At 62.6% G+C, this 13,945-nt stretch overlaps 1 protein-coding gene across 2 annotated transcripts; it reads right to left on the minus strand.

Annotated features, from left to right (window-relative positions):
* Positions 1-7,420: 7,420 nt before the first annotated feature.
* Positions 7,421-13,877, minus strand: C3H3orf18 (chromosome 3 C3orf18 homolog). Of its 2 annotated transcripts, XM_036994304.2 has the most exons (6): positions 13,739-13,877; positions 12,594-12,817; positions 11,947-12,318; positions 10,060-10,085; positions 9,466-9,595; positions 7,421-8,317 (listed from the first exon to the last, which is right to left on the minus strand). In XM_036994304.2, the coding sequence occupies exons 3-6, from the start codon at positions 12,178-12,180 to the stop codon at positions 8,237-8,239; spliced, it is 471 nt and encodes a 156-aa protein (XP_036850199.1). In that variant the 5' UTR covers positions 12,181-12,318; positions 12,594-12,817; positions 13,739-13,877; the 3' UTR covers positions 7,421-8,236. The 2 variants fall into 2 exon arrangements, with proteins under 2 accessions (XP_036850199.1, XP_073086731.1); XM_073230630.1 differs by lacking the exons at positions 12,594-12,817; positions 13,739-13,877 and having other exon boundaries at positions 11,947-12,560.
* Positions 13,878-13,945: the final 68 nt, after the last annotated feature.

The raw sequence follows: 13,945 nt of genomic DNA on the forward strand, positions 1-13,945 counted from the left end.
CTGGTCTTGGGTCTGGCCAATGGGAGCCCACCAGCAATTTAGCAGGCAGGAGGGGATTGTTCTGTTTATTCCTGTGGCCCCTCCCAGTCCATCCTCTTCCCCTAAACAGAGATCTGGTCAATGCCCTCCCTGTTCTAAACACTTAGGGGCTCCCCATTGCCCTGTGGATAGAAGCCAGATCCCCATCTCCAATCATGGGGCCCCAACACAGCTTCTGAGGCTCTGCCAGCTGCCCATCCTCTCCACTTCCAAACCTCTCCCAGGTCCTGCTCTCAGCATGGTTCCCTCTTCCTGCGCCCCACCAGGGCTCCCAGAATGCAGCTGGGCTGACTGGCAGAGGTTCTGCAAGGCTCTTGGCCTCTGAAACCCTTTGGAGCCTGGGTTCTGTCGCACGGCCCAGCTCTGGTCATTTCAGATGTCGGAAGGAGGATGCCTTCTTGACTCACCTATGGGAGGCCGGACCAAACGCGGCTGGGAGGACCCCAGGGACTGGGACCATGGCGCAGGGGAGGGCCCTGCAGGGACAGGCGTTGGTCCAGACACGGCAGGAAGGGGCAGTGTGCAGTCAGTAAGAGCCATGATTTTCAAAATAACTCTGCTGTCAGCCGTGGTGAAACAATATAATAAATATGAGAAATAAATCTCGTTAACATGTAATGAGCTGCCTTATTAATGTGTTAAACTTGTAAGAAATGCTTAAGTGTTTAATTGGCACCTAATGAGGGTGCCAATTAGGGATCATTATACATTTCTTAAAAAAATCCTAATTGGTGGGGGTAAGGGGGCGGGGGGCATTTCAATCAATGCCACAGGGCTGACTCCACAGGGACCCCATCCTGCAGCGCATCTGGTAGCTGTACCTGCCGGGCCACACATCTGGTGACCAGCCCCACAGAAGCCCCAGCAAAGTCCAGGCCACCTGGGCTGCACCTGCCCCAACTCCTCGAGGCACTGGGACTCAGTTTCCCCTGGTCCACCACATCCTTGAGGCCCCTTGGAAATATGCCTCTGCCAGGAGGCTGCTCTGTTTCTCCAACCAGATGGGGGCCTCGGTCTGTCCAGAGGCATTGAGAGGCTGGGGGCTCACTGAGGACCACTGCCAGGCACACGGTACCCCAGCACCCCTCCCCTAGCATGGTTGGGAGCTGGGAGGGGTTACCAGGAGGCTCAGTGAAGGCTGAGCTGGGCACGGACAGCTGTGGAGTGGTGAGTTCCTTGTGGTTGGAGGTAGGCTGAGAAGTGGAGCTCAGGGGCATCTAGGGCACCCCAGGACCTCCCCAAGGGAGAGTCTCTCTCTCTCTCTCAGCTAAATCTCATCCTGACCACTTTACAAGCAGCCCCCATATGCCTAGCAGGGCTGGGGGAGGGCAGGCAATGGCCTCAGAGTGGACACCACCCCTCCTTCCTCCAGGGCTCAGCCTCCCTTCCCAGGAAAAGTAGAGCCAAGTGGATCTACATTCCCGGCCAGGCCAGCGGAGGAAGAGCTTCAAGAGCAGCCGGACCATGATTAATGACCAAATTAATCACCAAATTAATCACTCTGGTAATTGCCAGAGAGCTGGGAGGAGGGCGGGGCAGGGGCTGCTGCCCCCCAGGGGCAAGGCTCAGCCAGGGGGCAGGGTGGAGTGAGAGGGAGAGGCCGCGGTCAGAGCAGATGGCTCGGGCGGAATGGGGGGCAGCAGATCAAAGGCCTCGGAGGCCAGGCCAGGGGTTCTGGAGTCCAGTGGAAGCCTTGCCGGGCTGTCGCTGGAGGACAGGGGGGCACGTGGGGCATGGCAGGAGCCCTGCCATGTGTCTTGGGAGGCCTGGGGATGATGGCCAGGTGGGCTGTGTGGGAGTGCTCGTGAGACCTGGGGGGAGGGACGTGGTGGCCTCCCGGTCTGCAGGCTGTGGGAGGCCTGGTTTCTGGCCTGGGGGCTGGGAAGGCGGCTGGCATCCTTGGGCCAGATGGGGAATGAGATGGGACAAGGGGCCAGTCCCTCCCCAGCAGCCGGCGGGGCCCTGAGCCCTGGCTGTGTGTCGGGATGTCTGGGGAAGTGGCCCTGCGGCCTCCGCCATGCCTTTGCGGGGTCTGCGGAGGCGGAGGTTCAGGGGCTTGTTGGGGCCGCAAAGCAGCAGACCTGGGGTCCAGGCCAGGGGGCTCGTGCAGCCGGGGGCATCAGGCGAGTCTAGCTGCCCGAGGGCCCTCTCAGAGACAGGCACAGCTGACCCGCCAGCAGACACACCCCTTCCCGACAGCCGGGAGCGGGTGTGGGACCAGGTGCGCCTCCCTGGGAGCCGAACCCCCTGCTCTTCGTCGTGGGTAGTCACTGAGCTGCCTGCTCCCTGCTCGCCGCCTGTGGGAGATGATGTATGGGGAGGACTGGGCAGCTCCTGCCCGCCCCAGTCATCAGGCTTCGTTGCCACAGGCAGCAGGTGCCCCAGCTCATGCGTTGACTTGGGGTGCGGGAGCTACAAGGAGGGGGCCTCTCAGTGACATACCCAGGGGCCACCCAGAGCCCAGGCCTGGGGCAGGAATCCGCCCCGGACCCGTTCAGAGCCTGGCCTAGGAGGCCCACAGAGCTGGGCTCAAGTTCTGTGCGGCCCGACAAGCCACTGGACATGCTGAAACTCGGCTGCGCGTGAAGCCGCCAATGGGTCTCACGCACAGCGGAAAGAAGCCTCTGTGTCCGGGCAGGGAGAGACGCTGTCACCCCTCTGTGGATGCCCTGGCAGGCACGGGAAGCAGCTGGGATGAGGGATAGAGCAGAACGGAGGTGTGGGGCAGGGAGGGAGGGCTCTGCAGGTACCACCGCAGGCTGTGCCCCAGCTTCACCCTGCCCCATCTCCAGTCGGAGTGCCAGCCCGGCAGGAGCAGAAGGTTCACTCTGCCATGGAAGACACCTGGCATCCATCCCAGGATGGGGCCCACAGTTTAGACCCCCTACGTCCAAGATGGGTGGGGGCCTCTGGGGCCTTGTCTAGGCAGAACCATCCTCCATGATACATTCATTGCAGCCTCTCCACGTGCTTTCTGTAGGTTAACCCCTGTAATTCCCGCGAAGCAGGACCATTCACCAATCCTCCAGTCATAAGGCGCCCTGAGCACCTGCCAGGCACCAGCTCCATTCCCGACGCTCAGGCAGTGCCCGGGCTGTCTCCCTGAATCAGCCCTGGTCCAGACCTGCTCCTGGCAGGGAGCAAGCAAACAGCTTCAGAGCACCAGCCACCCAGGCTCCCAGACTCCTGAAAAAGGGCTGGGGGCCAAATTCACTGAGGGTGCCCGGCCCCAGCCGCCTCCCTGCTCCTATCTGGGCCTGCACTGCCACCTGGTGGCCCTCGCCTCCCTCCAAAGGAGCTGTGCCCACTCTAAGACTCAGGTTTGGGGAGGTCACCCCTGGCAGCAGGGACACCCCAGGGTCCCCCTGGAGGGGGTGGAGGTAGGGTTGGTCTCTCTGAGGAGTCATTCGGCAGCGCCATTGGCCTGGCGACCCCCTGCAGAGAGCGGGACGGAGCAGGTGCCGCCTGCAGGGTGGGCCTAGTGCACTGTGTGGGACAACCATGTTCGCTGGGTTGCCTGGCAAGCGCTCTGCCCTGGTGTCCTGGCTGTGACACACCTGCCATCCTCACACCTTGCTCCCTGCCCAGCCTGAGGTGCCCCGTCTCCTGCGTCCACACACAGCACACGGCCTTGCCCCGTCCTCAGAAGCGATGGTCCCTCCTCCAGATTCTGTCACCTCCCTGCATCTCCTTTCACTACCCATGGGGGCTGCTTTGTTGCCCTTAGCATGGCTGCCTGGCTCCAGCAGAGGGCCTGGGAGGAGCTGGGAACACGTGGAGAGGGGTGATGACAGGCTGGCCCTGTCTCTGGAGAGCACTGCTCCTGCTTCGGGGGTTGGGCGTGAGCTCTGCGGTCAGCCCACCTGGGGGCAGTCCAGGCCTTGCTGCATGCTGAGCAAGCCTATTGCTCTGTGCCTCGGTTTCCCCATGCTCTGGGGTAGCTGGGGGATTAAACGGGCTCTGGGTCTGTCTGCAAGAGGGGCACACACAGATTCTGGGGCTTACAGCAGGAACCCTGCCCTCCTCCCCCGTCCGGGGCTTCTGAGGGTCACCTTGCTGACCCACAGCTGAGCCCTCAAGTCTCTGTAATCTGTGCTTTCAGCCTCCCCTGGGTGACGCGCATCCGGGCAAGCTCCCATATGGGCAGGGGCCCACGCTCTCACTGGGGGAGCGCCTGGGGCCTGTGGCCCACCGGTGTGGAGTGGCCACGAGGTGGGGACTCACTGCCCGCCTGTGCTGACCAGGGCCTGGACGGCAGGTCTGGGCTGGGACCAGGCCAAGGGAGGATTCCCTCTCAGGAGGTGCGGCACCCTCACTTGAACCCTGAGGCCCCACTCACCTCACCCACTACTGGCTCTGCCGGTTGAGCCCTCATGTCCGGGCCCACAGCGAGGGTGACCCTCCACGCCCCAGGGGGAGGCTGAGCGAGGGGAGGCAGCCCCGAGGGGGCCGGAGGACATGTGGCCCGGAAGGGCCCAGGCTGCCAGCAGGTGGCAGCAGAGGCCGGCACTTGAGCCCGTCGCCGCACGGGGACCTACGGGCCTGCGTGCTGGGCAGGCCGAGAGCCTCCTGTTCTAGGGCGCATCTGAGACACCTTCCTGGGCTGGAGTTGAGGGTCTGCTCTGGCTCTGGGTCTGATGACCTCGGTCTCTTCCTCTGTAAGAGGGGTGACAGTACGCCCTTAGGAAGGGCACAGGGATAAAGTGAGATTGTGCCAGGATGTGCCAGGCTTGGGCGGCCGTCACTAGGACCAGATTCTGGCCCTTGAGGTAGCCCAAGGCCTGCCCCCTCTCTGCCCCCGGCCCAGACAGGAATCCCAGGCCGGGCCCATTCATGGATCCAACCAGGTACCCAGAGAGTCGCCTTTCAAGCGGAAGCCTGACCCGGGGTCTCCTCTGCGCTGGGGAGCCCGCCCTACTCTTCCTGCCGTTTTCTTGCCACCTTCCTCCAGCTCTGCGGGTGGTGTGTTTCCTGGTGGTTGGGGGCAGGCGGGGTGGGGGTGCCAGACCAGTGGCCCCTGGAGTCCCCCAGATATGCTGGAAGGCCCTCCATGCTGAGGCCTGCTGTGGGGTGCAGCTGGACAGGTAGGGTGTCCAGCCTCCTGCCCCGGGCCTTCTGCGCCTTCCTTTGCATTAGGTGTAGTTATAAAGACACAGACACAGGGTGTGCGTGCACGCACATGACACCCCCACACACTCTCCCCTCCTTCCTGACAGCACCTCCTCCCATCTGCAGGGCCCGTGGTGAGGCGCCGAGACACTTCTGGAGAGTTCCTGGCCAGGCGATGCTGCCCCACCGGAGGGGGTTCTGGGCTCACTCCCGCAAACCTCCCCTCTGCATTCTGAAGCTGTCCCTGGGCTTCCAGGCAGCAGGGGCTGAAGGTGACCTGTCCGTTGCTCAACAAGGTGGCCCCTCCGAGGGCCCCCGTGCCTGTCCCCCGATACCACCCACGCATGGCAAACGGCAGCCTCTGCCCTAAGCCCTGGTCGTCGTCCCCAGGAGGGGTTTGCCTCATCCCCGTGTGGGTTTCTGGCAGGGGGCACTTCCTGAGGGGCCCCTTTGATGGTTGGTTCCAGGAACGTCAGGAGTGAGTCAGCAGGTGACTCTGTCTCACTTTGCTTGCCAGGCTGAGGGCAGTAGAGGAGCCCTGGCCCGCCCCACCCCCCACCCCGGGCCCACAGCCTCAAGGAGGACACGCCAGCTGGAGCCTTTCACCGTGTTTATTGACCTTGAGCTTGCGAAGACCCAGGAACTTCCGGGAAGTCTACTGTCCATGCAGGGCTGGGAGGGGGAGCAGGGGACCAGGTCATGGCAGGAGGAGGGAACAGGGATGGGCAGCGGCCCCACTACCCATGCAAGGCTGCCCTGTGCCCACCGCCTAGCTAAGCTCACTCAGGGAGTGGGGCACGTGGCAGGCAACAGGGAGGAAAGGTCCTCCTGGGGCCCCTTCCAGCCCTGGTCCCTGGGTGCCAGCCTTACTCTGCGGGCTGTTTCCTTAGGGTCCTGCCACCCCCACATTCTCAGGCTGAGGGGCTATTTGGCAGGATAGGGTCACAGTCCACGCACCCCTTCTCCTCTCACCCATGGCCCTCAGGAAGACTCCCCCCCAGGACCAGGGTCGTCAGGGACAGACAGGCATAGGTGGTTTGTCGTGTGTTTGGGGCTCTTGTCCCTCCCCAAGGCCCTGTCCCATACCCTCACCTCCAGCCCAGCCCTTCACCCCGGAGTAGGGGGCTCAGCCCTTCGTCCATTTCCATTTATACCAGCCTGAAGGCTTAGCTCCCAGGGCCGGGTCTGGCTGTCCTTGAGCGCCTGCCTTATGGGGTTGTCAGTGCTAAAACTGGGCAGTCCCGAGAAATCAAGACAGTGGTCCCCCTAGTGCCACTCTCCCCTCACTGTCTTGAACCCCGTGGGGAGGTGTCCCACACAGAACCCTTGTGGCTCCCACCCCTACTCCCCATCTGCACCTTGTGTTCCAGGAAAGATATCATCTTGCTCCCTTTCAGGGTTCTGACCTAGCTCGTGAGGTCCTGAGGTGACATGCCTTCCGTGGCCCTTGGGGCTCAAGCCCCCTCTGTCCTCTGGCCCCACTGGGTCCTGTCTACTCGGTCTCTCCACCCACAGGGACGGCAGGCATTGTGGCCCCACCCCACAGTGGAGACAGGAGGCCTCAGAGCCTACCGAACTCAAGGCCGGAGGCATTCCGTTGGGCATCAAGGAGAACCAGCTGGGGTTCCCCAAGACTATCCCAGGATCCCCGGGACCACCCCAGGCCCCCAAAGTCCTCACCCATTCCTCCCCTCCTGGGGTTTCACACCCCGACTGTCACAGTCTTTTCGTGTAAACATCTTAATTACATGTTTAATGCTCACATGTAAACGCTGTGAGTTAATTACAGCTTCTGTGCACCCTGCATTACCCAGCCTCCAGCAGGTTCAAGTGCTAAGGTATTTACGGCATCTGGAGGAGGGAATAAATCCAGAACCTTCCCCCCATGGGCCTCCTAGGCCCTCACAGCCTGACATGTGGTGTTTGCCCAACACAAGATTTGTACTGCTGTCCCCCTGCTCCTTCCAGCCAGCGGTGCACAGTGGTGGCGAGGCGGACAAGGGGTACACCTCCATGCTCGCTCACGAGCACATGCACGCCCAGCTCTGCCCTGCCCAGGCGGCCCAGACTGGTAGAGAACTCCGGAGGGGCCTGTTTCCCAGGGAGCTTCCCCACCAGTTCAGCCAGTCAGCACTTGTCCGCCTCACCTGCAGCTGTGACCACACAGCCCTCAGGCCAGAAGCTTCTCCCAACCCCCAGGTCCCCGATACACACCAAAGGGAGCGGGTTTCCCGGCTCTCAGAGCCCCAACAAGGGATGTGGGGGCAGCAGAACCCTCCCCTCCAATCTATGGCCGTTTAAGCAAAGGTGCCCACCCCATGCTCCTCCGCACACCACAGGGTGGGCCGACTGGAAGCGGGGGACACGGCAGAGGTCTCCGTCCTGGCCCCGGCCCCGCACGCGTCTGCACGTGGGCCCGCTCCTGCGCACGCGTGAGCCTCTCCGCGGCCTGGGCACTGCCTCCCTCCACACCCGTACCTTTCTCCCTCCCTCACCCTGTCTGAGTGTGGCCCAGCCAGCAGCTGGCTGCCGGGCGGTGGGGGGGCGGCTGGGAGGCCTTCTGGACCCTCTGCGCTCTGGAGGGCCTTTGGGCCTGAGCAGCCCTCCTGTGACATCCTGGCCCACTGGGAGGCTTGAGCGCCACCCCCGGGTGCCGCCACACCGTCCCTAAGAGCTGGTGGTTGCCTCCCCCCACCCGAGGAGGTTCCAGATTCCAGATAGGTCTGTCCCTGACAGAGGAGGACTCCCTCTATTCCCCTCCCATCCCATGTCCCCCCATTTCCTCCACATTAGAGGAGCATACCCTGATGTGCGGGGTGTGGGCAGGACACAAGGAAGCTGGTGGTGGCTCTCAACTCTGCTGACCTCAGGGGTGCCCCCTGTACCAGGGCCCTCAGATCAGGGGATGTCAGTGGCTGGATGCCCAGCCTGGCCAGGCGCCTCCCTTAGAGCCTGGAAGAGTTAGCAGGTGGGTCCTTAGAGTAGCAGGAGCCTTGGCAGGCAGGTCTGAGAGTGGGTCTGGCACGGGCAGCTCTGTGGGCACGAGGCAGGTGTCTTCATCAGAGGTCCAGGCCTGTCCCTGGGCCGCTCACGCGTGGATCACATTGGCTATGTCAGTGAACACCAGCCGGCTGGGCCTCTGCAGCGGGCCCAGAGAAGGGAGAGAGGTCTGCAGAGAGTCAGGGGGGTCAGGCACCTTGACCGAGGCCATGCCCTCTGCCACCTCCACACTTGTCTCCGGGTGCCTGCTCGCTCGGCACCAGCTGGGTCTGCCTGGACTGCCCTTCCCAGGAGCTTGCCTAGACCACCTGGCTCAGACGAGTCCTCCCTCAACTGTAGTCCCCGAGGCATTTACCTTGTGGGCCCAGGGGGCAGACATTACTCATGCACTGCCCTCTCCCAGCAAAGGGGGGCTCACTCTGCACCCCCAGCCCCAGCACAGGGGCTGGCCCGGGAGTGCACAGGAAACTGCTGTCACGTGGCTAGCAGTCTCAAGGGCCGGGTGGGCGTTCTCAGACCATCTCCTGAATATCCCAGGGGGGAGCATGTCCTGGTCCAGGGGATGCAGTACTGGTGGCAAGACCAGGGGGGCCTCTGGACTCCTGGCCTGGACTCTATTCTGCCCCTGGTAGGGCCAGACCCCCCAGCAACTTGTGGGGCAAGGCAAGGAGGGATGCAAAGGTACTTCATGGGTCAGGGGAGACCAGCCTCCTCATGGCGCTCTGGCCCTGGGGGATTTCGGGGACTGGCAGCCAGTTGCCAGGCAGCTGGGGCTCTGGCAGGATGACCACATGGGTACTCAACCCTTTGGGCCCAGGAGGTGTTTTGGCTGGAGTCTCCACCTGCCTGGGGTCTGTCAGTTACGAAGCACCCAGCAGCCTACTTGGAGGTACCACTGCCCAGGGTCCAACCCCAACCCCAACCCAGGCAGGGAGCAGAGGAAGCCAGGTCTCAGCCTCTGACCGGGCCTCTCATCAGCCCTCTCCTTCCCCAGCCAGTGGTGGGGGCACGTGGGCAGGAATTATGATTCTCATGTCAGGGGAGAAAACTGAGGCTCAGAGATGCCACCAGTGACCCCGAGGTCACCAGGCTCTCAGGGCCTGGCCAGGCTGGACCCAGGCTACCCTGGCCTGGCCGTGTGCAATCTGCAGGTGGCCACGGACTTCTACCGGTTTCTCAAATGAACCCGACGAACCGTCTACCCGACAGCTGCCACCTGACCACACGGTGCCAGGAAGCTGCAGGAGACAGGAGGGAGGGTGGGCGGAAGAGGCGCGAGCAGGTGCAGGCTGGGTGGGGGAGCCTGGCTGTGCCCACCTTGCCCTGCACAGCCCGCAGGGAGGCCGTGGCCCGTCCATGCTCCAGCAGCTCCTGCTCCAGCTCCTCTTGGGCCTCCGTGGGGTCGAAGTTGTACATGGGCATGAGCTGGTGGCGCAGCTTCTCCAGCCTGGGGTGGGGGCAGAGGCTGCTGGGGGCATGGCAGGCCCTCCCCTCCCACAAGCCCTCCAGGCCTGCCGGCTGACTGGCTGAGGCCCAGCATACAACTGTGGCTTGGCCTAAGATCCCCCCTGGGATTATGCGAAAGCCATTTTGCACCTATGGTACCAGTGCCACCCCTCACGTGGGTGAGGCTCCCGTGACCAGATGGAGCTGCCGCCCACAGGGTCCCTGGGCACACTGCACAGTGCTGGGGGCTGGGATGGGGGAGGGAGGTTGGCAGCAGGGCACCAGGGCAGGGTGCTCAGCCCTCCCAGGGGAAGGAGGTCCACCCCAGTGTGGGCAGGCAGAAGAAGCCCTGACTCCCTGCCGGAGGGAGGGCCCTGCTGGCGGGGGCTCTCCTTTCCCATCCATCACTGGAGCCCAGCCCAGTACCAGCCCCAGCTGGAGTTCAGGCTGAAGCTGGGGAATTACCTCTTCTTTTTCCTGATGTACAAAACCTGCGAAAGAAAGAGCAGCATGGAACGCCCCAGAGAGGAGGCCCTGGGCCCCCGCAGACCCTCAGGGTGGGGGCAGGCTGAGGCTGATGAACAGGGACCCTGTCCCAGGGACACATACATTAAGCATTTGTGCCTCCCTTTGACGTGTTAGATGCTGACAGTACCTGGGCTGAGTGGGGAGCAGGCCTGCCCTTGGGAGCCCCCTGGGAAGACTACACGGTCAGCCTCGCCTGGGGCTGGTGGGCCCCATCTCTGCCAATGCTGACTGGGGCTCCGGCCACCCAGCACCTGCCTTGGACTCCTCAGGGCTGAAGGGGAGGGGACACTCAGCACACCTCCTCCTCTCAAGTGCCCCCGGGCCCAAAGCAACGTGTGGGCAAAATGGAGGCTGATGGCCCTCAGCGGCAGAGGCTAGGGTGGAGGGCCTGAGCCCTCAGACATCAGCCCAGACCAAACGCCTGAACGCTGACGCTAGAGGAACCCAGGAAGGCCCCCCGGCCGATTTGAAGATAAAGGCGTATGTGGCCTGAGGGAGGAGGGCGGGCACCCAGGCAGGGACTGCAGGGCCGGCCTGGGAGAAGCAGACACCACACTCAGGGAGCGACTCCGGGCCCAGGGGCCGTTTCCCGCCCTCCACTGCCTCGGCCCCCAGCCTCCCTACCTCTCCGCTTTTGGCAAGAAGGCAGGAGTCACCAGGTTCTCAGTCCCACTTTGCTCCTGAGGTTCTGGAACCTCAGCCTGCTGAGCTGCCACAGAGGCACCAAGGGGAAGTGCTGGCACTCCGCCTCAGCCTCGCCCCCGCCCTGCTCTGTGTGCTGCATCCTGGCCCTGCTGCTGGCTCACAGTTGTCCCTTGGCAGTGATCTGGAGCCTGTGGGGCCCATATGGCAGCCTTCGTTTAAGGCTTTCTGGCCAGGCCATGGATGGGCCATCCACAGCCCTACTGTCAGAGCAGCAATCTTCTAACCTAAGGCCAGCCATCAGAGCCTGAGAGGGGCAGTGGGCAGAAGGCCCCATTGCCAGGCCCAGTGGGGGACCTCGGTGCCAGCCTTCCTGGTGCCAGCCTGCACAATCCCCAGCAGTCTCTCTATGACATTCCGAGTGTGCATGAGGAAGCACCATACCCACTGTCGGGGGACCCTGCAGCCCCAGGTCACTTCTGATCTCTGCCCAACTCTGCCCCTTCTTATGATGCTGAGGCCAAGCTTCCACCTTGAGGTGTCAGCTCTAATGCTCCCTTCTCTGTTGTCCCCAACCACCCAGCCAAGAAAGTTCCCCTGCCCAATTCCCCTCCCCAGCCCCTATGGGCTTCCCTTGGCACCCCTGGTTTGTCAGCCTCCCATTCCTCATAAAAACCACAGGTGGGGCCTTGTCTCCCTAGTCCTGAGGTCTCAAAGGCTTGGGCCAAGGCAGGTACCCAGTAAATAAGTGCTGAGTGAATGAATGAACACTGCTAGCAGCCTGCCAGGCCCAACACCCACCCCAGCCCCCCAGCCCACGGTCTATCACGGTCACCCTCTGGTCTGTACCCTCCTGCACCCCACACACTGCTGCACTGTCCTGCTCGCTGCTCACAGAACCCCCTGCGTGCCTCCAAACTTCCCTCCTCAGGACCCTCCACCTGGAACCCCTTCCTCCCCAATTCCTACGAGACTCATGACCCAGGTCAAAACACCATGTATTCCCCAGAACCCTCTCTGGGTCTTCCAATCAGAGGCAGCCTCTCTGATCTCTGGGCCCCAGGGCATGGCAAGGATTGTACTATTGCTAACAGATAACTGTCCTCTGATTAGATTCTCTAAAACCTAAACACTGAACCCCCCACCCCAGTCAAGGGCCATCTGGGGAGACCCAGCTCTCACCATGGCCACAGCCAGGCTGATCACTGTGATGACCCCCAAAGACAGTAGCACCGTGCCCACGCCGGCTACTCCACCAGCTGCGTCAGGGATTCCAGTGTCATTGAAGCTGGTGGCTTCTGGGCTGAGGGTGGTGGTCTCAGAGGCTGGCCCACCTGTGGCAGGCTCCAGGTCAGGCTCAGAGGTGGGTGGGCGGCTGCTGAACCAGTCCCTAGCAGACAGGATCCTGGGGTTCATGCTGATGCTGAGAGACTGCCCGTGGTCAGCCAACCTGCCCACTCACTTCTGACATAGGAGTGTCCCAACCTGCGGCCCCTGCCACCTGTGCAGGTGGCCACCTCCTTGAATAAAGGCTGCTCCCTGCCTCCCTGGGTGCTAGAAAGGAAAGAATAACAAACATGAGGCTGAGGATGGGATTCAGTGGTGAGATGAAGTCCCGCTGAGGTCTGAAGGCACTGGGGAAATAAAAGTTTGATGGCAAGGGTAAGTTCAGGGAGCAACAGCCCAGCCCAGGCGAATGGAGGGACCTGAGAGCGAACCCCTTCCCCTCTGTGGGTAAGATGGTCATGGTGATCCTAGACAGGAAAAGTCTCTCCCTGTGGAACACCCCATGCACCCCACCTCCTTACTCCCTGCCCCACACCCCTCACCTTTTGCTTGGAGAAAATGTTGCAGCTTTTTCCTTTCCTGGAGGCAAACACTTGCCCAAGAGTCAGATGGGCCTGTCTTTGAATTCCAGCTCCAGCTGCTTACCTGGATGGCCCTAGGAGGCAGTCCACTTCTCTGCCTCAGTTCTCCTGGGTCTAAGAGGGACCTTAAGAGCACCTCCCTCACAGGGTCATTGGGTCACTGGAGTGTCAGCACAAACCTGTCCCTGGGAAAGACTTAGCTCAGCACAGCAGTCCACAGTAAGTCCCCAGTAAATGTCAGATCTTTCCCCCGGCCAGCGCGGTTGGGAAAGGGGGACCACAGAAGCCCTGGGAGCAGCCCACTGTGTGGTCCAGGCTGTGCTCAGAGTGGGGGTGGGGATGGGAGATAGGCTAAAGTCAGCTTCTATGGCAGGGCTTCTCTGCAGGCTGTTAGGGTCCTTGCCACGTCTGCTCCCTCCACCCTACCGGCCCTCCCACAGGAGCTAGGGCTGCCGGGGAGGAGGAGACAGGCAGGCAGGAACAGTACTCCCAGCCTGAGGTGCTTCTCCTCCCCTCCCCCCTCCCTTGGGCGCAGAGGGTGGGAGATGTGCCGAGACTGTGGTGTGGCCTGGGTCTTCCCAGGCCAGGGGGGTCCCTCCGCGCTAGAGAAGGGCAGCCCTAGGAGAGGAGGGGGACACAGCTCAGGCTGCACTCACTGTGCTAGCTCTGGAGCACATGTGGGGTGCCTCCCTGTGCAGGGGCAGGGGTGTGTATGAGGATAAGGTGTGTATAGGCCCCTGATGGTCCCTCAGGAACAGACACGGCTGGCAGAGGGACAGGGGATGGGAGAGCCCATCCCTCTCTGCTCTCTCCCTGCAGCTCTGATGGGCACATTAGGAGCTCCAGGTTTGTTCTAGGCTCAGCTGGTGACCCGAGGCATGACCTTGGGGCCCGACCCTAAATTCTTGCTCTGGGGTTCTGTTGACTCCCAATTCCAAAAGAAATCACTGTCCAGGGCTGCCTCAGGGTCCAGAGGGCAAGAGAAGGAACACAGGTGAAAGGGGTGGGCATAGGGGTCTCAGTCCCCCGGCTCCAACCCCCATCCCCGCCCCTGCGACTCTGGGATCCCTGCATTCCTGCACAGAAGCGGCGACCTCAGCACTTACTTAATCCTCCCTGGGGCGCCGAGCTCAGCTGGAGAGGCCAGGAGGGGTGGGGCTGGCGTCCGCAGCGAGTCCGCCCTCCCTGCGGGCCCCGAGCCGCGCGCCCCGTAGCCCCGGGCGCCGGCTCTGCCAGCCTGGCCCGGACCGGCCGGGGGTGGAGCGCAGCGGGCAGCTTGAGTCCCAGAGCCCTGCGCCTCTTCTCCCGGCCGC

This window comes from Manis javanica, chromosome 3 (genome assembly GCF_040802235.1).
Source record: "Manis javanica isolate MJ-LG chromosome 3, MJ_LKY, whole genome shotgun sequence".
Lineage (NCBI taxonomy): Eukaryota > Metazoa > Chordata > Mammalia > Pholidota > Manidae > Manis > Manis javanica.